The sequence below is a fragment of the Carassius auratus genome, chromosome 47, assembly GCF_003368295.1.
Source record: "Carassius auratus strain Wakin chromosome 47, ASM336829v1, whole genome shotgun sequence".
Taxonomy (NCBI): Eukaryota; Metazoa; Chordata; class Actinopteri; order Cypriniformes; family Cyprinidae; genus Carassius; species Carassius auratus.
In genome coordinates this window covers 6757082-6782112 of record NC_039289.1, presented here as the reverse complement: position 1 = coordinate 6782112, position 25031 = coordinate 6757082, and the positions used below count along the sequence as shown (strand labels likewise).

Sequence of the window (25031 nt, the reverse complement as noted above, 5' to 3'; positions counted from 1 at the left end):
GTTTTTCATAATAATATGTATCAGTTCTTAATTTTTCCATTTTCGTTCTGAGATCACAGAAAAAAGACAGTAAGATTTCCATTTAGATTTCTCTAAATCAGGGTTATTGAAACTTTCAAACTAAATGTAAACATTTATCAAAACCAAATCTGCATATTTTTGGCTTTTTTATGGGGGGGGGGGTTATTATCACCTGGCTATGGTTACATTTACCTTGCTGAATTTCTTAATTTGCATTAGTTTAATGACAAATTTAAAGCTAATTATCTAACTTTGGATGCTTCATGTTGCCTTTATATTGTCATGCAGTATTAAAGGCTCTTTGTACCTGAAAATGTAGAGTTACTGTCGTTCTGGAACTCTTTGTCAGTTCTTGGCGCAAAAAGGTTCAAAACCCCTGCATGAAACGTCTTAGTTTGACTAAGCTTCAATACTCGTGAAGCAAAAAAATAAAAAAATCAGGTGTAGGAATATTGCTAAAAAACATTTCCTCGGCAGAGGACAATATCAATTAGCAATTTTCTAGGAATGCAAGCAGACAACCCAAGTAGGAAAGCACTTTATGGATTTCATTAAAGTCCTGTCTATTGTCATGGAAGTTAGATGACTGTGTGCTTAAGTGTTTTATTATCTGGAGATGCTGAGCGGAGGTTGAATTTTACAATGGATCGCAGGACCCCCAAATTATCCACCAAATTCAGATCAAGGTTACTAACTGCTGATTTTCAACACTGAGCTGCACCAGTGTTTTCTTTGGAAATGGAAAGGCTGTTAACATCTTTAGGAAGTGATTCTTCAGTCTACTACCCTTGTTCTTACCCCGTCCTGTTTGGTCTGAAAGATAAAGTTACTTCCTCTTCCCTTTGCTCTGCTCCCTTGCACCCTCCTTCCCTGCTGGGTTTTATTGGTCTTAGGAGTTGTCCATCACTGCTCTCGCTGTTTGAAGTGCTCCAGTCGTATATCACCTCCCTTTCTTGTTGGATGTCCTCCCACTTCCTGCAGGGTTCTCCAAGACTTTTTGTGTGTGTGTGTGCGCATACCTGACTGTGAGCACGGTTTCTCTACACTCTATTTCTCCAGTCACTCTTAAACACACTTCCAAACACCCACGCTCTCTACACCCCTGATATCTTTACTGTGCGTTTCAGTTGTTTATAAACCCTTAGTTGATAATTGTGGTCAGTTGAGGTGATTTCACTCTGGTTTCTTCCTTCCTTGCATGTTTTTCATTATTTTTCATTATCCACCTTCCATACATTTTTCCCCATTAGTCAAAGTGTCTGTAAGAGCCTATTTACTTCACTTTTTGCTTTACATGTAGTCTTTGTTTTTCTTAATGCTGTCTTTGTCCTTGTAAAAAAAAAAAAAATCTGCACTCTCTCTCTCTCTCTCTCTCTTTCGCTTCATCTCTCGGTTGAGGACAAGGAGGTGAAAGCCAAGCGGATTACAGTGGCAGTTTAATCTGGTTTTTTTTTTTTGCACTTTTCTGCAAATTTATGAGACTGTGAGGCCGAGGGTTGGGGGGAACAAGAGGTCAGAAGAGTGTGGAAGGGAACAGAGTTGGTATAGGACCCTATGTGAAACCAAACCCAGATCTGTGCCGGAAGAGGATGGTAGAGGTGGGTGTGACGCTGGACTGTGGGCATGCAAGCAAGGGATCCTAATACTATTTTGTTACTAATTTGTTTTCATCTGTACAGGCATATTGCATCCGTGGCTGTGCATTGTATAAAGAATCATTGGATCTTGCTAAAATATTTTTTAGTTCTGTAAACCTTTTAAAAGGATAACACCAACAATTTCTTGTGATTTAATAGATATGATAGATTAATATGTTTTGCAGAAATCTGTTTCTCATATCAGATACCAGTCATTGATGTGAATCACAACCTAGGTTTGATTCTACAACCATACAGATGCAGATGAGTCATGCTTCACATTGTTTTTGAAGCTGTTGCGTTTTAAGATGCAGTGTGAACTTTTTAATAGTTAAACCTTTTAAATGTGCTTCTCTCGACCTTGTATTCTTTTCCATTTTTGTAGCCTGTCCAACTGTCTTCGAATGTAAGAATGTGTTTTAATGCGAATGCACCCCTAAGAAATGCACCTGTTTAGGTGAGATCAACTCAAAACCAGCCTAATTACTTAATGCAGTTTGTTATGGGAACCCTTCAAATAGCCAACTTTTAAAACAAGTATCACTAGTCACATAGTTAATATGACTAATGAAAGCCTAACTTGACCCTTTTACTAACAAATGTTGACACCAATTTACACTACTACACTACCAATTTGTCTAGAAAATTTCAACCGCCACAAAACGTTAGTTATATAGCATTTCTGCATGCAAACCCTCAAATCACAACTTGGGAAATTAATACAAGGGCCGTTCCAGTGTAATGATTGAAGCCATACTGTTCTTCTGACAAATCTATCCAGCTTCCTAACCATCACTAAAGCCCCTTTCACACTGCCATTCCGGCAAATACAGGGGTAAAGTGTTCCTGTAATTGTTCCCTGGTAGCTAGATTTGGCACTTTCACACTGCCAGTGATGACCCGGTATATGTGCGTGCTTTCACACACAACCCTTGAAGATCCCGTAACGACACGTGACATCAGCGCGTGACGTGTAATGTACGAGTCGACAACGCTTGGCACATTATACTTTCACTGAAGCAAGCAAACGATCTCTGAGTCAGCGCGGAAAGTGAGGAACTAACTGATCTCTGCTTCATTACAGTTTGCACATATGTTTTCGTCGCGAATGTTGATCTTCCTTCAAAACAGCCGGTAAAAGAGTCGCGCAAAAACGCGCGTCATCACTTCGATACGGAATTAGATCTGGCTTTTGTTCACACAGCGCTCGTTCCGGATCGATTACCGCAATGTTACTATGTCCCCGACCCGGGTTCGATTCGGTAATCAATTCCGGGACGTGGTTGCTTTCACACAGAAGGCGACCAGGCAATGTTACGGGAATATTGCGGGTCCGACGTGCAGTGTGAAAGGGGCTTAACAGAATAGTTGTCGAACAAAGCGTTAAAGCTCATCTCACTCCCCACCTTCTTTGATGTGACTCATATCACTGCTACTTTCATCAGCTCTCCCCTGCTGTGCAAATGTAGAGGGAAGGGGTCCCTCTTCCAATGGGATTACATTCAAACTGGTACTTGTCCAGTGACGTTAAGGTTTTTGAAAAGGGCTTAACTAACCTCCACTCATGGGAGACTTCTGGAGGTTAATGTGGGCTCTCGGATTGTTTGCCTTGCAATTAACATGCTGGATGGCCCTATGGGGGGGGGGGGGGGGAGTCAAGAGCTGTAATAAGTAAGAAACAAGAAGTTATGCAACTGCATCTATGGATGCAGTTAGCTGCATTAGGCAGTGTTTTCATTATATGAAGGAGAGGCCACCAGATCCTTAGCTTTTTAAGCATGAGAGGCTACTTATGTATGAATCGTTTGTGTGCTATTTTCTTTATTTTAAATGACAGGTTTACTACTATTCCTGAGCTGGACAGACTTCTTAGTCCCTTGAATTTGGAGGTGTTGTGGTCATTTGGAGCTACGGACAAGAAACCAGATGTCTGGACTAGTGGTAACATCTCACTTTTCAGGAACGCATAGTTTGGAGAAAAAAGTCTGGAACCAAGCATTTTGAAGTCAAGTCGAAGGGACAGTTGAGGAAAGTCCCTATTTCATGTATTCTAACTTGTTGACATCTTTTTCAGAGGTCAGTGGCCTTCTTGACACGGTCCCTCCAGGAGACCTTATTTTAGCTGGTACCAGGTGCACAGTGTTCTAGGCGTGTTACATGATACTGAGCGAAAGGATGCTGGGGCAGATGGGTTGGAGTGTACTGGTGGAGGGTGTCTGAAAGGTCAGGTGGAGGGCGTAGGGTGCCAGGAATAGGGGTGTGAGATGCCTACTGTGTTTGCTGGCTCTGGGAGGGCGTTCTGTCAATTTTCCAGTCCATGCCACCCCTGACCTCTCGGTGTCCCATTTGATGAACAATGGTGGGTCAAAGAAGGGCAATGCTTCTTTTCTCCCTCTTATCCTTGTGTCCCACTCTTGTCGCTTTCTTAAATCAATTCGCATAGTCTAATTTTGCCAATATCTATGTGTATTGGTTTCTTATCTCTCCATCCCACTTTGACTCATTCTACCTCTCAAAAATACAGCGTTCTCTGGATCCGAAATGCCTTAGGGACAGAACACAGACAGGACCTGTCACCATGACAACGGCTTCTGTGAGATGCCTGACACCCAGACTCTATTGTGGGAGGGGGTGGTGAGAGAGATTGAGAAGAGAGAAGGGAGGGTGTGGAATCAGACAACCCCATTTCCCCCCCTGGGACTTTGCAGTTTTCTTGTGTTCACATGTAGAATTAGCATAAAGACAGAATGTAAGAGATACAGAACAGTATATCAAGATTAGAGCGAATGGCTGGGAGTTTGCCGGACACATGTCCTCTTGGTGTCCCAAGGGTCTGAATGCCCATTTATTGTTTGAGGACTGGATCAAACCCACATAAATTTCCCCATTCTATTGCTGAACACTTTTACAGCAAAAATTTAGTTTCCAATCTCACTGTAATCACATTACAGCACAAGTGAAGTTGCATTCCATCCATATTTCCTACAGGGATAATGCAATTAAAATGAGCTCTGAAAGGATTAAGTCGGCTGATCTTAGTAGTAGTGTTGTAGTTCCTCTGACAGAAATGATCACTATCAATTGAAGCTGTTGACTCAGTGCAGCATCATGGCTTTTGTGTACCTTTTCTGTAAAGATGTGGTGGGATTTGCAGTGCATTGTGGTCAGTATACACATATAAGAATGATAAAGCTTTAGATGCACATTAGTTTATAATGCATGTTGTTTGTGTCATGTACCATGAGAATCTTACTAAAAAGAAAGTGCATTCGATTATGTGCTAAAAGTACCTTTCATTCGTTGTATCCACTTATTGTACCACTCCATTGAGGGCGACCTTTGTTTGCATGAGCTACGAGACCTCTTTTAATGTAATATTGTTTATTTCTCTGAGGAGAATAGATGAAGAGTAGCCTAGCATGTGCTGGGGCATGAGACTGTGTTGAGATATTTCTGTGAGGCTGTTTATTTATTGATGGGATGCTAGCACAGGTTAGCATGACATGCACACGTTTGCACACTGCTGGTTGGAGAAAAGCAATGTGCTCGAGCTCCCAAATGCCCCTTCTTCTTCAGCAGCTGTGATTGTAAGAATTTAGGTGCTTTTGATTCCTTAAGAGGACATTTTTTTGTATACTTTTGAAGATAGGTTAGCATTAATGCTACCACATCTATCGACTAGGACTGTCGCGGTAACCGCAATATCGCAATACTACGCCATTGACCAGCAAACCACAGAGGAATGCAAGAACCGCAGCAACCGGGATTTTTTCTGTTGACTTTTTTAGTTATGTAATAGGGCTGCACGATGTGTCGTTTAAGCATTGATATCACAATGTACAAATCCACGATCGTCACATCGCAGGATGTGCGATGTAGGCTGTCGTAGTTGATCCGTTATTCATTAAACGTATGGGCCAGCTGCTCCCCGGCCCTCGACGAATGTGATACACGAGAGAGACAGAGAGAGAGCGTGAGAGAGAGAGAGAGAGAGAGAGAGCGCGACAGACTGTGATCGAGCGAGCGGTCTTCAAACAACATGAGCGCTGTCTTGCTCTCTCTCCCTCGCGCATATTAATCAATTGACACGATGGTGTCAATGTTTAAATCATTTAAAATGAGAATGTAAGTGTGCTCACCCCATTTTTGTTTGTAAGAAAAAAATAGAATAGATTTCATATCGCAATATATATTGCAGAAAAATAAATATCGCAATGTCATTTTTTCCCAATATCGTGCAGCACTATAATGTAATGCCTATCTCGTTTTACACTTCATGCATGTACAACACATACACATATAGATTGTATATCTATATATATGCATACCGCGCTACTGAGCCACTCAAAATTGCGGCAAGGGAAATTCACTCACTGCAACAGCCCTACTATTGACAGTTTTATAACTTCCAATGGAAGTAAAGAACTTGAGTTATTGTAGATGGAAGCCAGATTCGACCACTGGGTGGGCTGACCACTGTTGGCCACAGCCGGGTTACAAGTTGGCTGACTCTGTTTCAGTGGTTTCACTCACAATCTGCATAAAGGGATTGTGGATTTGGACATCTGTGGGAACCCAAAGCCACTTCAACCAGGCTGAAGCTTGAAGAATGGAGAAACTTGTTTGGGCACTTGATGTGTTATGTCTGCTTTTCCTTTGCCTAGACACTGTGTTCTTGTTACCTACATTATTTTTACAACAGGTTAATTCTTCTCAGTTTTTTCTTATCATTTTTCATCTAGGAATTCAACCTGCTCAGTTTTTTTCCTTGATTACATTTCTTTTTTGTTGGTGCCTCAAGCGCAAAGGTCCAGCGCTACAGACCCTTCATTGTCTAAGGAATGTTCATGTTTTCCCTTCTTCAAGCCCCTGCCTGGCAGGACCAAGGCCCTCTCTTTTTCCTTGAACTTCCAGCTCCTCTTGGGTACCCACAGCCCGCTAGGTTTCCTACTCTTTCCCAGCGTTCAGACTCCATGAATGTTAACTATAGTATGCTAAGCTCCTTAACCCTGTAGCGGGAGCTCCAGAGACTCTTTCCAAAAAGGAATGATTCTGCCTGCTTAGAGGGCATACTTGAAGTGAACGGAACGCAGAGAAAGAAAGGGAGGGAGAGATGGGAAACTCCCCTTTTCAGCAGGCAACATCAATGGTCCCATTGGGAACGCCCTTCCCGCCAACCATTTATGCAATGTATGGATTGTAATATGACCACCTTACATGTTTCACATTAGAAATAGGATTGTAACACTGGCATTAAAACCTTCCTACATTCTATCCAACCCTCCCGCCCCCTTACATCTATCAGTCTCTCGTTTCTAAATGTGTCTGCACTTAGGATGAGCCATTCTTCTCTTTGTCTTATCGCTAGATGTTTTGTACTGTAGATTGGCCTTAAGTTGACATGAAAATGTTTGAAATTAAAGATGTTACTTATAGAAAGATGTTGATGGACGGTCTCTTTTTGGGTTTACTTGGTCGTAACGAATAAATAAAGAGTGAATTTCATTTTCATCTGTTTGGTATATGAATACCATACTTCCTCATAGACCTTGGTTTCTCTTAGTCGTTTGGAGCTTATAAAAAAAATGTTTTGTATGTGAGGCCATTGTGAAATACCTGACACGGCCAATAATGTGGCAAACAGAGTCATGCCCAGCAGCACACAACATGTGTCGTATCCCAGTACTGTGTTGCTGCTGCCGGTCTAGCTTAATTTACATGTAAAATAATCCAGTTTCCATTAACCTTGGCCATGATGGCTTCTTTGCAGTTTTGTATTATTTCATTTTTCCAATTTATCAAGACCTAATCAAGGCCACATTAGCTTTTTGGCTCTGTCTTGTTCAGTGCAATACATTAATGTGGTACTGTGATGTAAATAACAGGTGGAGCTGAGCTACGCATAGTTGTCGTATCTATTCGTCTGTTTTTCCATTTTCAACTGCTGCTTCAGCAATCTCAGAAGGTGTTCTGGGCAGGAAGCTTTCTCTCCACCTGTCCACACACACATCAACATGCTTGTCTCTGTACATGGCTTATGATAAGGCCCTTGAGCAAGCATAATTGTGGGCCACTGAGATTCAGAAATGGGGTTCTGGGAATACAGTATGTGTATAAGTGTGTGTGTGTTTGTGGGGTGGGGGTGTACATGAGGGGTTTCCTCAGCAGATTTGTTTACTGGTAATTAATTCACCTGATTGATACAACAGCTGTTGACGCCATGGGAGGGAAAGAGAGTGAGCGATAGAGAGAGAGACCCCTCGTCATAGTTGCTTCCCTATGTTACACAGTGTAGATTACCGTCCCAGCGCCCCATTGATTAAAAGGCACATCTGTCAGCCAGCACGGCTGATTATGGCTGCCAGTCCTCACTGGCTAATCTTTATGGAGTTAACTTCACTGACAGAGTTATTGGAAACGGGGGATGTTGGGAGAAAGAGAGGAGGAGGCGATGAGTGTGCTGTAATGCAGTAAATTAGAAGAACGCTGATATCTTGGATGTTTATTTGGGGGATGTTTAAAAAAAAATCACATTTGGACTAGTGATGTCAAAATAATGAAATTTCAGTCAAAAATAATAAGTTCTACTCAGATCAAATCAATGTAGTGATATGTAGAGATTAATATTAATATAAAGATTTTAATTTAATATAATTTTTAATGTAATTTTGTCTAATTAAAAAATTAAATACTATATTGTATATACTATATTGTTCTTGTGTTAAGTCAAGATTTAAGATGACAGCTTTAACTTTCATGCTTTTCCATGCCACTGTATCACTCTTTCAGCATGTGCCGAGTTGCCAGTGACTGCTTGTTACCAGAGAACATGTGCTTGTGTTTGTCGGCTGGTGATCTGGGTTACCCTGCTCGTCTGAGCACAGATAAGGAAGGATCCATTCCTCATCCTGGATCCCTGCTCCAGATCAATGCCCAGATTAAGCCTTTCCCCAGCCGTCTGCTGCCCAGCCTAGCCCCACGATTGATACTGATAATTAAAACAGCAGTGGCTAATTACTTCAGAGGGTTTGGACAGTGTTGTGTGTGTGTGTGTGTGTGTGTGTGTGTGTGTGTGTGTGTGTGGATGTTAGGTGAACATATAGGTCCCCAATATTACTCATGGATTATTGATAATTAATTAGGTACATTTATTGCTGAATCTATGATCTGCATTCTTTCTGCTGTTATGCAATCAATAATGTTCCCAAAATAATGATTATTTTAGGTAGCCTTAGTTCACGGACAAGATTGGCAATATAGAGTTCAAAATCGAATTATTATGGATTATGAAGTCGATTTTGCCTAATTGTCAGTGAAATACGGCTCTGTAGTGAAAGCCGCTCATTCTGAAAGCAGGTGATGTAGATTTACTACTAATCACTGGACCGGCTTTACTGACGAAATGCGCATTACAATTGAATGCGATTAATTGCACAGCCCTAGAATAGAGCATAATATATAGGCCTCAACTAGGTTTAATCTGACCGTAGAGGAACACAACTGGGTTACCTGACATAAAGGGACATGGTCCCCAAAACAAATTTTCCCACTTGAGGAATACAGAAATATCTGCCAAGTATGCTACTTATCTTTGTCAACCTGGCAACCATGTGCACATGCACTCTCTCCACTGTGGATAAATGCCCTCGCTATCTGAAAACACCAGTTAGCTTGCAGTTTAGTGATCTACAATTCAATATTCTATTCTCATCATGTAATCATTTATGAGACAGAGGCTGTGTATGTATTAATTACCACCGTTTTGCCACGTTTCTTTATTTACAGTGAAGCTGTGGATTTAATTCCTTTAGAAACCATAATGTTACCAGCTTCGTGTGTAGTTGATAAAATTGTGGGGCAGTGCTTAAAGTTTGTTCCTGAATGTCTAAGTGTGGCCGCAACGTGATCTGTGTGAGTGAGCGAGCATGTGTGCGCGTTAGATACAGTGAAGTATTTAAACGTAGAGAGTGTGTTAATTTGTGCAATGATAACCTACTATCAATGTAATTTTTTTTTTTGATATATATTAGAACGAGTACGGCATACATTTATTAGAACAATTACATTATTATTTATGGGCTTTAAAACGAGATGCAAGCAATCAAAATATTGTACTTGGTGAGGAGTGCCCAATGTAAACATATAACATATTCCACTACCTATATTGTACTGTTGTACAGCCTGCTCTGCCAATAGTTAGAAATTGCACTATAGTATGCAGTGCGTAATAAACAGCTGCTTTACTAAATTCTGCTGAGGTGAAATTCAGTGCTGTCCTGTATCGTGATATGTATCATATCGTATCGTGGCCTCTGTATCATGAAACGTATCATATCGTGACTTTGCTTGTGATACAAAGCCCTAATAAATGTGTGTATGTGTTGTTTCTTATTAATGTAATATAATTTATATTTTAGGGAAGAAAATTGTCATGTAATTTTTTTTTTTCTTTTTATGAAATTTTGAGCACAACTTTAATCGAAGGCCAAAAATCGCAGTTTTGTTAAAATTTACTGGAAAAATTATTAATCGTGTGTGTGTGTGTGTGTGTGTGTGTGTGTGTGTATATACATATATTTTTTTTTTCTTTTTTTTTTTTAGTTAAAACTAAAAGTATAGTAAAAACTGAAATTATAGGCTGACATTTTTTTTGTCACAAGTGAAATTTCGGCAAACTGTTTCGAGCAAACCCCTCTCCATTGTCAAATCCATGTGACTATTTTGAACCAGTTGCGAAATCTGTTTGGGAAAATCTTTTCCCCCTCACGCAAAATTCCTACTCAAACAATGGTAAACATGGACGCACTTTAATGGTCAAAACCTTTGGAAACATCCGTTCATTTATAAATGTTTTTGCTTTAAGGGAAGAGGGCATGACAAACACCCACGGCATGGTATGAGAAGGGTTAACAGGAACTGGAATGTGTCTGTTTATGCGGTCGAGAGGGAGAGAGATAGCAGTAGCAAACAGCCAGGCCTATCGAAAGCCACAGGCTCCTTTAAACTCGATCTTCATTCTCCTCTCTGTTTCTCTCGTGCTCCCTCTCTTTCGCTCCCCGGTCGGGCAAGTGATTGACGGCCTGAGGGTTTTAATGGGCACTGGAGAGCGGGAGAGCCAAGGTCTGGGTTGTCATGGCAACAAGCCGATTGGGCCCTCTGCCGCTCTACCTGAGTGCAGTGGAGTCACGCTGCGTGCGTATGTGTGTGTGAGCTACCAGTGATGACTCCTGTTCCCGCTGATGGGCCGCTGGTCATTCTTGCTAGTGATTTTCTTTTAGTTCATCTCTGTTTTAATTAAATTATTCATCTGCACACCTTCTGTATTTTCCCTCGTTTATATGCTGTTGGAGTCATTGTGCTGGTTAAACCTACAACAGACACTGTGTAAACAAAATCTCACCGGCCCGATCTGTCACTCAGCCCGTTCCTCTCCTTAACCAAACACACTCAGCAATCCCTCCACTGCATGCAAACACGGTGCCTGGCCGAACTCACCTGTTATCTGCCCAGCGCCAGCCTCCAGCCCCTTTTTTTCTTAACTCGTTAACAATGTGCCTAAAACCGAACCATTTCTTAGCTCTCAAACTTGGGTGATGGTGGGATGAAGCCCGAAGCAATTTTAGTCGTTCCATTTACAAGTCGACTTGTCTATCCTGTTGGTGTGTGTGATCTTGAATTTGTGTGTTTGTTTGCATGTGGCTTTAGGGCTTGATTCGCTACTATATATGTGTGAGAGCTAAAGACCGAGATAATCATGTACCGACGTCTGTGGATGTTGGTGCATGGAACAAGTGACCTTTGCCCTCTCAGGGTCAGCGGTGAGTGTCTGGGCTATTAGGGTCAGAGGCACTAAGGCGATTTACCCTCCTCCACCCAGATGAAAGTAAGGGATATGATTACAGGGTGGTGGAGGGGGGGGCGCTGGATCGTGTGTAATCCCCGTCGACCCCTTTTTTCTGGGATGTGGGGGGCCCATGGTTCAGCCTAAAGAACTGCTCATATATGTGACGAGAGATTCTACTTTTATGTTGTTGTATTATTGAATTGTTAGAAAAAGTGGATTTATTTAATGTATTCTATAATACATGCAAACTTTAAATGAATAGTTTGAATGCCTAAAAGGTGGAACTTGCTTTGGAATGTATTTTTTTGACCAGGCTTTGCTTGCTTCTCTGTTTCAGAGTGCGGCAGCAGCTCCCAGTCCTGTGATGGGCAACATGCCGCCCAATGACGGCATGCCAGGAGGACCCATGCCTCCCGGTTTCTTTCAAGTAAGAACTGCTCTCTCCTCCCCCATCCTCCCGTTCAACGTTTTTTCTGTCCCTCTCCCCACCCCTTCTTTCACTTACCCCCTTTAGTTCTACTAATCCCTGTCCAGATGTTTATTCCCCGCTATCTCTCCCTCACCGTATTTCCATTCATTTCTATTTTGCATGTCTAAATTAATAGTTCAGTACAGTAGCAACTCACACTGACACAAACAGAGAGTCATGGCCCCTGATCTGAGATAAGTGTAAATGTCTCGACAGTTTAATCCCTAAGGCCAAAATCGGGTAAAAACATGCGTGCTTGGTTTTAGCTCTTTGGCAACACATATCTAACAACATAACATATCTTTGTATTGTAAATTCTGTGCTGGGATTTAGGGAAATGCTTAGGGGCATAGTTCCCAAAGTCAAGGCGCCTGTGGGAGTTCCTCTGCCATAGTGATCTTTATTGAGCTATTTATAGTCAGACAAAGCTAGGCACCTTCCTAAATAACACACACTACCTTAGTAAGACAAATTATATATCATAACCCTTTTGAGTCCAATTTTTGTAGGCTCCTCAAACTATTATATCAGTTACTTTCTGTTTTTAATCTAAGTCATATACAAATTGCTATATTTGCCTCTAACTTCAAAGGATTTAACATCTAGTAGAGTATTAGATATGTTTGCTCGATCATCAGGTGCAGTGGATAGCAGGGCAGATGGAGCGTCCCATGGAGTACATAGCCAAGATTCGTTAGACGGATTTATTGTCGAACATCAGATGGAGCTTCCAGTAGAATAGATAGAGGATCCAGTACAGTCAATAAAAGATAAGATACGAGATAGAAGAGGCGGTGCAGTGATTTCAATATTTAGTAAAACATCAGATAAGTGTAGAGTAGATAGAAGATCCCACATGGTGTATGTAAACCGTAAGATTCATTAGATAGAAAAACTGATACAGTGTATTTAAAATCTTGTCAAACATCAGGTAGATTAGATGAAATATGGAACATCTAACTCTGATAGAGCTCCTGATAGAGCAGCAGATACTTTGACAGAGATTAATATCAATAGGTGAGATAGAGCAACCAAAAGGGTAGATAGAATGTCAGAAGATGAGGAAAGAGTGGCAGATAGAGCGTCCCATAGAGTTTATATGTAACAAGATTCATTTGATAGAAAATCTGATGGTGTATGTAACATCAGGCAGATTAGATGGAACATCTGATAAAGCACCTGACAGAGCAGCAAATAGAGGATCCAATGGAGTCAATTAGATAATAAGATCCAATACGACAAATTGAACATTAGATAGGTTAGAGCATCCGATAGAGTGTCAGATAGAGCATCCTATAATCAATTATAACATCAGATAGAGTGGCATTGAGAAAACTGCTTTTAGAATGTTACATATTGTCAGGTAGAACAGCTGATAGAGCATCCCATAAAGCAGCAGATGCTGAGATGAGCATCAGGTAGAGCGTCACATGGATTGTCATAAAGAACCCTGACATGGTCTTTGAGTTGAGGAGGAGAGTGTTAATGTTGTATGAGCCGTGTTCAGAGCAGGGAGCGATCTGACTGTTGCGTGAGTGACATTGCATTCTATAAATAGTATCTGTGTGCATAAGAGCGAGAGGGAAAGAGAGAGAGAACTAAGAAAGGGAGGAAGAGGGAGGACTTTGTGCTCCACTGCAGTAATTCCCTCTTGGTAGCAGCCCAGGGCATGGCAGAAGAGAGGCATGGAGAGAGTGAAGACAGAAAATGAAAAGAATGAAAGGAAGGAAGGAAGAGAGAGATGGCAATGTGGCAACAATTCCAAAAAGGCCCACGTGCGTTCCTTGTACGCTCCCCGATTCCACGCGACCAGTGGCTGTGGTCTGGTGACACCAATTATATCTTGGCATATATCCTAGTGGCCAGTATATCACTCTTTCACACCTCTCAAGAGCTAACTGCTGCTCCCTCCCACTTGCGTCAGCCACGACTGCTGTACACAGTTGTGCTAATAATTGGATCTGCTCTTTTTGTGGACGTTTTTAATAGAATTGTGATTGGAACAGGTTGCGATCCATGCGGATTCTGATGGTTTCCGTTTCGAAAGGCGGACATTTGTGCTTTGGCGCCTCCTTTGCACGTCTTTTGGTCTGTTGTTCTTTTTATTTCTCTAATTATTTCTTTGTTGGTCATGAATACATGTCTATCTCGGAAAACTTTTTGTGCTTCAGTCAAAAAGTCAAACATTGAAGTTATCAGTTTGGAACGTTCTGTTGAAGAACTCCCTAAATCTGAATAGCATTTATTCAATAAACACGAATAACTTGCCAAATTGCATGTTGTCCAGTCATGTCCAGCAAACAAATAGGGACAAAGCCAATACTGTAAGATATACTGGTACTCTAGTGAGCAAAAACATTTTGGTAGTGGAGCTATGCAGCCATGGCTTCAGTGCAGCTCCAGATGCAGTGGCGATAATTAACACATGCGACCGCAGTAGCTGCTGTGTGATCTGTGCGGCCCTGCGAGACGGGGACGAAGGTGAAGAGGACTAAACCCTCATGTACACCCTCTCTCTAGACTCAAAATCTGTACCTCGCAGGCACACACTCCCGGCAACCTCCTGCAGAGAGACGGAGAGTTTAGGGAGAGAAACACTAAGCTTGCACGCTGGCGTCTAGCCCAGATCTTGGACATTTTTTAAGATTTCTTGCTTCTTTTTTTTTTGCTTTTTTTTTTCTCATTGCATGGGTTGGCCTCTTCAATAATCTTCACGTCGAAACTACTGCACCAGCTACTCTTGGGAGGACAGACTAGCAAGGGGGAGGCAGGGAGGGAGCATAGTCAAGGAGAAAAAAAATAAAAAATAGAGAAATAGTTTCAAGTTTAGCTGGAAACATCTGAAATGGATGGGTTTGTTTTGAGGGAAGAAGGTGGGAGAATTTCATCAGCGCTTCTCCAACAAAAACCTCTTGAAAACCAACAGAACACTGAGAAAAGTGAAAGACTGATGGACTCTAGAGAGGGAGAGTTCTGTCAAGGTTAAAAGGACTGGAGGATCGTGTTCATACTTCTGCGAGGTGTAGGAGTCCTGGGACATTGAAATAGGTCCAACACCTTACAACGTTGTAGTCCTGTTGACATGGGAATTTCCCTATACCCAAACAAATCTCAATATGCTTTCTATTTTGGTTCGTGTTTTCTTGCATTCCAAGTTGTAGCCTTACGGATGGTTTTGATTTGAGTTTGCATCATTTTCGGTTACTTCTGAGGTCAAAATACATTTATATTGGCATTTTCGTCAGCTACAGTATTGTTCAAAATAATAGCAGTACAATGTGACTAACCAGAATAATCAAGGTTTTTCGTATATTTTTTTATTACTATGTGGCAAACAAGTTACCAGTAGGTTCAGTAGATTCTCAGAAAACAAATGAGACCAAGCATTCATGATATGCACGCTCTTAAGGCTGTGCAATTGGGCAATTAGTTGAATTAGTTGAAAGGGGTGTGTTCAAAAAAATAGCAGTGTGGCATTCAATCACTGAGGTCATCAATTTTGTGAAGAAACCGGTGTGAATCAGGTGGCCCCTATTTAAGGATGAAGCCAACACTTGTTGAACATGCATTTGAAAGCTGAGGAAAATGGGTCGTTCAAGACATTGTTCAGAAGAACAGCGTACTTTGATTAAAAAGTTGATTAGAGAGGGGAAAACCTATAAAGAGGTGCAAAAAATGATAGGCTGTTCAGCTAAAATGATCTCCAATGCCTTAAAATGGAGAGCAAAACCAGAGAGACGTGGAAGAAAACGGAAGACAACCATCAAAATGGATAGAAGAATAACCAGAATGGCAAAGGCTCAGCCAATGATCACCTCCAGGATGATCAAAGACAGTCTGGAGTTACCTGTAAGTACTGTGACAGTTAGAAGACGTCTGTGTGAAGCTAATCTATTTTCAAGAATCCCCCGCAAAGTCCCTCTGTTAAAAAAAAGGCATGTGCAGAAGAGGTTACAATTTGCCAAAGAACACATCAACTGGCCTAAAGAGAAATGGAGGAACATTTTGTGGACTGATGAGAGTAAAATTGTTCTTTTTGGGTCCAAGGGCCACAGGCAGTTTGTGAGACGACCCCCAAACTCTGAATTCAAGCCACAGTACACAGTGAAGACAGTGAAGCATGGAGGTGCAAGCATCATGATATGGGCATGTTTCTCCTACTATGGTGTTGGGCCTATTTATCGCATACCAGGGATCATGGATCAGTTTGCATATGTTAAAATACTTGAAGAGGTCATGTTGCCCTATGCTGAAGAGGACATGCCCTTGAAATGGTTGTTTCAACAAGACAATGACCCAAAACACACTAGTAAACGGGCAAAGTCTTGGTTCCAAACCAACAAAATTAATGTTATGGAGTGGCCAGCCCAATCTCCAGACCTTAATCCAATTGAGAACTTGTGGGGTGATATCAAAAATGCTGTTTCTGAAGCAAAACCAAGAAATGTGAATGAATTGTGGAATGTTGTTAAAGAATCATGGAGTGGAATAACAGCTGAGAGGTGCCACAAGTTGGTTGACTCCATGCCACACAGATGTCAAGCAGTTTTAAAAAACTGTGGTCATACAACTAAATATTAGTTTAGTGATTCACAGGATTGCTAAATCCCAGAAAAAAAAATGTTTGTACAAAATAGTTTTGAGTTTGTACAGTCAAAGGTAGACACTGCTATTTTTTTGAACACACCCCTTTCAACTAACTGCCCAATTGCACAGCCTTAAGAGCGTGCATACCATGAATGCTGGGTCTTGTTTGTTTTCTGACAATCTACTGAACCTACTGGTAACTTGTTTGCCACGTAGCAATAAAAAATATACTAAAAACCTTGATTATTCTGGTTAGTCACATTGTACTGCTATTATTTGAACAATACTGTAGATGTGTCTTTGTTAACATCTAGATCCCGTCTGGCATGTCATTGTCACAGTTTGCGACAAATTTCCTGACAGTTGTTCTTTTTGCACAGTAATCTAATTAATTAGTTGCATCAATTAGTGTGACTTTAAAGTCAAAGTACCTCTCTGCTACGCATATGCTTGCAAGATTTCTCGACATTTTTGACAACTGGAGCTTTTCGATGATGTTTAGATCCTGTATGGTACGACACATTTATCGTCTCGGTTTGTGACCGATTCTGTGGCAGCTGCACTTATCAGAATAATTACTTCCAAGGCTAGTGTAAACCCTCCTTCTGAAGCAGCACACCCTCAGAAATGTGAATTGCACAATCCCGTGGCTTTTGCCAAAGAAGTGGTCGTAATTCTTTTCGTAATGTACACAAAGACAACAATGAAATATGCCTTGTGTTGCTGTTCCATGCTTTGTTTTGCTTGGTACTTTGTGTGCCGGCAGTTAAACGGCAAGTAGCTACACACTGCCCCCTTTCGGTCAGGAAGCAGTATTGCTTCCCTCAAACAATTGGGCTTGTGGTTGCGGCTGTCCTCTATGCCACTGTCCCACTAGGAATACTATGTGCTGTTCCCTTTCTCGGCGGGAGGGGCTGCTCTTGATGGGCTTGTAGTTCGGTGCCAAGCCGTTATCTCCTTAGCTGGGTAGAAAATGATTTTATTAATTGCTTCATTTAACAAACACCCCCTCCTCAACCAAGACACACACACATGAATACAATCAAGCCCAAGTTGTTCCTCAGTCACTCTACAGGGATGTGGTGCAGGAACGGGCATCTCTGTATAGGCCATATGCCTTTCCCACTTACCCATAATGGACTCCATTGAGAGACATGGAGGAGGCCTTGTGGTGGAGCTCTGTTATGGGGTTCAGCAGCTGCTCAGCCCTGTAGGAGATGTCCTTTGCTGGGGAATAAAGGGTAGATTTATTACCAACCTAGGCTGGATTGTTACAAGAGACCATTGGAATTATCAGTTTTTCTTAAACTACCTTAAACATTGAGACTTTGTTGGTTAACCAGCTTCAGTAAAGACCAATTTAATGGCATGTCTGTCGGTTTTTAAGTGTAGTATCTTTTAATTTTTCTCTTTTTCTTCCTTTTCTCAGGGCCCACCCGGGTCACAACCATCACCACACTCACAGCCCCCTCCACACAACCCCAACAACCCCATGATGGGGCCACACGGCCAGGTAAGACCCTCGTCCCCCCCGTTTTCTTTCACTTCCTCATATATAACCTGTGAAATAGACACAAGTGTAATATAAGGAGCAACTGTGGTGCAGTTCATTTCACCCTTTCCGTCTTCACACCTTAAATTTTTATTTTCTTCCATTCATTCCCAAAATTGACCCCCTTTATTCCTGGAAAAAGTATGCTTTGACCCTTTATTTACATTTTACACACTTGGGAGAAGCTTTTATCCAATGCAACCTATATTGCATTCAAGGTATACAGTGTATTAGTTATTGGGAATCGAACCTATGACCTTAGAGTTGGTACAATAATTTTAATAATTAGATTTAAATTAAATTAGACTTTTTTTAATACAATAGGGTTATGGTACATTATTATTAGTGACTTGCATTGCATTGCATTAAAGGAATACAATTTATCAGTTCATAAATTCCCTTGAAATCAAACCCTTGGTGTTTCTTGACTGTACTATTTGAGCTACAGGAATGATTAAATTATTAATTCTAAGTAAGTCAAATATGTATGTTATATTATGCATAAATAATACGTATTTGAAGATTAAAATGATAAGAAAAATCTAATCTAGTCAGTTAAATTTTTGGACAGCTGGTTGACTATCGTGACCCTTTCCTAGATAGAGCAGAAAGCAGTACATTACTTCATTCTCCGTTATCTCTGAAAACACACACAAATGCACACACACATTCCTCGCTAACTGTGACGATGTTGCCGAATAAATAATGCAGGCTGCGGCCCGGCCCATGAGGAGTGGAAGTTCATCTAGCCCGGGACTCTTCAGACCTGGTCCCTCCCTACACCCTGCACTCAGTCCTTCATAGTCCATCAATATCCTATTAATAATGCAACACGCACAGACACACAAACATGCTCCTGTGTTTACACATACGAGCATAAACACAGGCAGTCTAACGCAAATTTGCAAACACCAACACACCCTTCCGAATACACAAACTTGCCGAAACAATGAAGTTTGAACAAGTATTTCAATCCTAAAGGTTGTAGGATCAAACCCCTACGAAAGTGACTTATTACTTTGTGTTGTAATAAAGCTTTGAGCGATAGATCATTTTATAGTTTTTGACCTCAACCACAGTGAACTCTCTGGTTAAAAATCCAGTGCCTCGTAACCTGAAATAGATTCTTATTTTACTGTGATCATGTGGCGTCTGGCAGTGTTTGTGCTTTCAGTGTGGATAGACAAATTACTTGTTGCTGTAACTTGTCGCTTCCCGCCTGGTTAGGATGATCTTCAGTCTCTCTTACTGCTCTCATGTCCATCCTCTTTCTGTCTTGGTTCTTGCTATGAAGTCTTGTTTCAAATATCATATATCTGATAGCAGAAGTCTCACCATGTCAATCTGGAGAGAGAACTGATGTTTTGAGTTTTTCTCTTTAGGCTCAAACAGATGTCCTTCATACAGTTATTGTGCCCTCTGCTGGTTACTATTGCACTGCGCATCTCAAACACAACTGTAATATTTCTTTTAGTTTGTTATAAATCCTTAGGATTTTTTTTCCTGTTCTGTTGCTGTTTATACTATAAATCACTTTTGGAAAATGAATATATAATCATCAGAGGTATGGAGTATGATTTCTATCAAGTGAAGCAAGAGTTAACTTTCTGAAGAATTAACAGCAACATATAATGTTAAAATACTACTGTTATGCTAATGAGAGGTTAGCAGTGGCGTCTTTTGATTGACAGCCCCTATCTTCTCTCCCCTTAGCCTTTCATGTCTCCACGGTACCCAGGTGGACCCCGCCCATCACTCCGCATGCCAAATCAGGTACTGACCCTCCCACAACCTTTCATTTCTGGAGTTTGCTATTGCGGTTTTTTCTGGTTGGCTCTTATTTCATGCTCTCTTTCTCTTGGTTTCAGCCTCCCGTTGGAGTCCCAGGGTCACAGCCGCTCCTGCCAAACAATTTGGACCCCACCAGACCGCAAGGTACCGCACTGCACCATACACTTTTACAACCAGCTGTGATTGAGGAAATTTGCTATGGAGGAGCTCTAATCACTCAGGAATTTGTAAAATGATTGTGCTTCCTCTACCCCGTCAGGACATCCAAACATGGGCGGCCCGATGAGGATGAACCCACCCAGAGGAATGGGAGGCATGGGCCCACAGGTTAGCTGACAGTCAATCTGTCAATCAAACAGTAGTGCTTAGATTGGGAACCTGTACAGAAAATCCTGGAAATATCAGAGAAATGTAAACATGCATAAATAAAATGAGTTTAAATGAATGAATAAATAAATAAATACACACACACACACACACACACACACACACACACACACTAAGATATTTATAGAGTATTTATGTATTTATAAGTATAGTTAAATTATTAATATTATTATTATTATCATTACTGTTAATATGTTGTCTTATTAATAAATCTAATAGAAAATATTTATTTAGTTTATTATTTATTGTGCATTGATATACAATATGTATCTGGATATTAGATATTATATTTTAATATCGATTTAAATGTATAAAAACATTAATTAAAATAAGCCTTCATAATTTTCATGTATTATTACTTATTATTTAATTCCCCATATATTACGTATTATGTTGCTAATTAAAACCATTACAATTCTACAAAGTATACATTTTATTTATTATTAACTACATATAAGTAAAGCCTTATTAAAAACTAAATAAACCTATTAAAAAGCCATGTAATTTTCTTCATTATTTATTGTAAACAAACAAACAAATAAATAAACAAGCCAGAAAAGTAGAAAGATTGTTATAATAAATAGATTTTGCCACATTTTTTGATCAATGAAATTACAAAATACTAATATTTTATTTATTTATTTAATTAATCAAAAAATGTGACAACCCTGCCTTTAATTATTATACTTGTATTATTAAAAAACAATTGTAGATGAGGTGTTGAATTAACAATTAACAAGTCACCAGTATCTTCTTGTTGCAGTGCCATAACATATTTCATATATAGGTTAACTTTTGCCATCTCTGCTTTTGCAGAACTACGGCGGTGGAATGAGGCCTCCTCCAAACTCTCTCGGTGGTCCTGGAATGCCTGGTATGAACATGTGAGTCTCCACCTTGGTATAACACACTCACGCTGTCTATGCCACGCTTCTGTACACACACTAACGTTGCGTCTTGTGTTTTCAAGGGTTCCGGGAGGTCGGGGGCCTTGGCCTAACCCTAACGCAAACTCGGTGAGCTCCACTTCCAGTCATTTTAATATCTCAATTAATCTTCATTAGAAACAGTTTCTTAATATCTCTTCTTCCCACAGATAGCATACTCGTCTTCATCACCAGGAAACTATGTGGTGAGTTCCACACATAACATTTTGTCTCACCGTCTCTCTCTCTGTTTGTCCGAAATGTTCTTTGTGAGTAATCATTTTCCATGCTCATCTTGCAGGGGCCTCCAGGAGGTGGCGGACCTCCAGGAACTCCCATCATGCCAAGCCCAGGAGGTCAGTTTTGCTTGAATTTTATCTGATTTTCATATCAACCTTCTTTTATTGAAAGTTCATCAAAACAGTTGAGAAATGACCTCAGTGACTGGAAATTAGCTTGAAAAGCTCTTGTTTTGGGAAATGTTATTTGGATACATCGGATTGCGGAGAATGTTCCTGTGCAGTGTTATCTGTTTCCACGTAGACTCGACGAATTCCAGTGAAAACATTTACACGATGATGAATCCAATCGGCCCTGGTGGCAACAGACCGAATGTAAGTTGACGGATCTAATGCAGTATGGAACATGGTTTAGTCCTTTGTTAACAGAATGTGTGTTTCAGCAGTTCCCAATGGGGCCGGGGCCCGACGGTTCGATGGGTGGAATGGGATCGATGGAGCCGCACCATATGAACGGTTCTTTAGGTGAGACTTCATCATACAAATAGCGAAAACATACAAAATAAGAAATGTTTTGACATTTCAAATGGTTCTCATAACTGCTTTTGATTACAGGCTCGGGTGATATGGATGGGTTGACAAAGGTGAGAACTGCCTGGACATAAATGTATCAGTGTTATTTATATTTTATGTTGTATTATTTTGAATTTGAGTCAGGGGCGTGTGGTGAGTTTAGTGGAGGGTAATTGAGAATGAATGGGGGAAAATCACGTGAGAGGAGGAAATGCCTCCATTGTGATTGCGATAGGTTATGTTTGGCTGTGATTGGTTGATGCGATAAACCCCGCCTCTTGTGTTCATGCACATTTCAGTTTGAAGGATATTTAAATTTTAGTAATTTTGTTCTTTTGTCAATTTTCATTTGTTTTATTTTTGTATATTTCTATTTAGCTTTATTTTTCAGTTTTAGTCATTTTTGTGATTGCGTTGAAATATATTTTTCAGCTAGTTGCCGAGGCAACATTTCTAATTTTCTAGTTTTATAAGTTTTTAATTTAATAATAATGTCAGTGGTTTCAGTTAACCATAATAAAACTGATATGCATTTCCCTTATTCTCTTTAATCTCTTTAGAGATGCACAAAATATCGGTTTAATATCGGTTATTGGCTGATATGAGAATTTTTTTAATACATCAGTGTTGACTGAGATTAAATATTTAACTGTTCATTCTGATTTTGCCATTTTACTTTTAGATTACCTTTGCCATCCTCTAACACTCACTTAAAGTGAATCTTTTAAACATTAATAGAACTGTCCATTTAACAGATCTCAATACGAATATCCAGATCTCTTACTGTACATCTTAATGTTGTGATGCCTCATTCACTTATTTGAATGATTATTTTAGTTTTTAGGATTTTATAAAAAAATAGTATTTAGTGTTGTGCATCCCTGATTTTCTTATTAGATGCCGTTTACAAAATTTTGTGAGTTTCTGTACAAAATATTTTAAAAAATTACAAATGCTATGAAAATACAGGTGTTCATATCAGAAAGTACCAAAAATAACAATATCGGTATCAGACTCGCTCTGGAAGATGTGGTATCGGTGCATCCCTAATTATCGGCTCGTTATTATTGACCAGAATTTACTATCATGCTTCCACAAGTTTTTTTATTAGATGCCATTAACTCTATTTTTGAGTATTTTAGCTTACGTCTCTAATCATCCTACATCTGGGTTTCTAGAACTCTCCGAACAACATGGCAGGTATGAATCCCCCAGGAACTCCGCGGGACGACGGGGAGATGGCAGGCAACTTCTTAAACCCATTCCAAAGTGAAAGTGTAAGTCCGCATCACACCTGTCCGCTCTAGATCTCTCTTGTATGCACTTGTAGATTACAGTGATGCCTAAATTCACTTTATGCAGTAGTTCGGCTCAAATATCGGCTCATGATTTAACGTAAATGGTCAGTATTATCTGTTGCGTAATCTCATTTTGTCCCTCCACCTTCCCCTTCCCCTCTTCTCGTTGCAGTATTCACCCAACATGACGATGAGTGTGTGATTTTTCTGTTTTCTTTTGTTTTTATTTTTCTAACCCATCCCCCATCCCACTTCCTGTTATCCTCATCTCTGCTGCGTTTGGCATGTTGTTGGTTTTTTTTTTTTTTTCTGTTGGCTCAATCTTCAACTCCCCAAACTCTGTCAAACACTCTGTGCTGGCGCGATGGCGCCTTTCAGCCACTCGGCGTGGCCACAGAGCGAAGGACGCCCAGTACAAAGCCGAAAGAAAGCAGGCATCGGGCCTCCTGACGGACTCAACTTGCCTGCCAGGCTTCGTCACTGGATCGGGACACTAAGGGCCCCCGATTAAACCACCGTGTGTGTGTGTGTTTGTACATATGCGCGTGTGTGGGACTGTGCCAGGAAGACACTTCATAACTATCCATGTTTTCTCTATTTTTATTTTTATTTTTTTTGTCAGCAATGAAACACTGAAACTAGCGGTTGTTTTGATTGCTGTGTACATTTTAAAATGGAAAAAGCTAAAGTGGTGACGCTGGGGGCAGGAATGGTCTCATTACAATATATTTGTATATTATTGATAATATTATTGTTATAATTTTCATAATTGCTATGATGATGACTCATAATTTTATGGATTTTCCTGTAAAGGGCACATTTGTATCTCAACAACATCAATGATCGAATAAGCACACATTCAAATGCACAATGACACTTCTGTTTACATGATTTTAGGTATTTGTATGTCTCTTCGTTTGAGTTTGTTTCGTCAGATGTCTGCATATACCTCTTCCTGTGTTCTGATGCCATCACTACCGAGATGTAAAACCTCAGTTTTTGTGTCTCTGTAAACAAAAAGTGGCTACAATCACTGGTTTAATGCATCAGCACTGTATTAAAAGATTGGAGTACATTTCGAAGTCTAAAAGGGTGACGTTGCATATTCACTGCCATCTATTCTTGCCTTGGTCATGAACGGTCAATAATAATACAATTTACCATCCATTCTAGGTGATTTGCCACTGACAGTTACGATATCATTCGTGTTCATTGTAATTTTGCCACTATGTGTTTGCCACGTTGTTTTCCAAGTCTTTTTAGAAATATTATACCCACGTGTTTGTAACAGTAGTTTGAGGCAGGCTGCTTTTACAAGCACGAGTTTCCTTGTGCTCTATAGTCCCATGTCTGTAAATATCTCTTTTTTTTTTTTTTTGGTCATGGACCTTATTGGTATTTTCAATACACTACTTGTCTGTGAAGCTCATGTGTGGTTCCATGTCTTTCTTCAAATGAGGTTGCACTCGCAACATTTTTGGTGCAAAATGAGGATATCAATCAAGGAAAAAGAAGGAAAATCACTTTAAAAAAGTCTGGGTAATGTTTTACCCCTAAATTAAACATTTAAATTCATTTAATTGGCTGTTTAAGGCAATTTTGTGTGAATGTATGTATGTATGTGTATATATATATATATATATTTACTGGCATTAAAGTATATGCGTATGGAATGTGCTTAATTATATAAAATAAATTAATAAGAAA

General features: G+C 40.2%; 1 protein-coding gene across 2 annotated transcripts in view; it reads left to right on the top strand.

Moving 5' to 3' along the window:
- The window catches only part of LOC113064942 (single-stranded DNA-binding protein 3-like), a 60628-nt gene extending 35875 nt beyond the window's left edge, over nucleotides 1-24753 (top strand). Inside the window, exons 5-18 of one of the 2 annotated variants that reach the window (XM_026235961.1) lie at nucleotides 11840-11929; nucleotides 17988-18071; nucleotides 19824-19883; nucleotides 19979-20045; nucleotides 20161-20228; nucleotides 21105-21172; nucleotides 21259-21304; nucleotides 21385-21420; nucleotides 21516-21570; nucleotides 21758-21828; nucleotides 21897-21978; nucleotides 22069-22097; nucleotides 23205-23303; nucleotides 23497-24753. In XM_026235961.1, coding sequence (XP_026091746.1) covers nucleotides 11840-11929; nucleotides 17988-18071; nucleotides 19824-19883; nucleotides 19979-20045; nucleotides 20161-20228; nucleotides 21105-21172; nucleotides 21259-21304; nucleotides 21385-21420; nucleotides 21516-21570; nucleotides 21758-21828; nucleotides 21897-21978; nucleotides 22069-22097; nucleotides 23205-23303; nucleotides 23497-23526 — 885 coding nt within the window. In that variant the 3' untranslated portion in view covers nucleotides 23527-24753. The remainder of the gene's footprint in view (nucleotides 1-11839; nucleotides 11930-17987; nucleotides 18072-19823; nucleotides 19884-19978; nucleotides 20046-20160; nucleotides 20229-21104; nucleotides 21173-21258; nucleotides 21305-21384; nucleotides 21421-21515; nucleotides 21571-21757; nucleotides 21829-21896; nucleotides 21979-22068; nucleotides 22098-23204; nucleotides 23304-23496) is intronic. The other variant, XM_026235963.1, reaches the window with a different exon arrangement.
- Nucleotides 24754-25031: the final 278 nt, after the last annotated feature.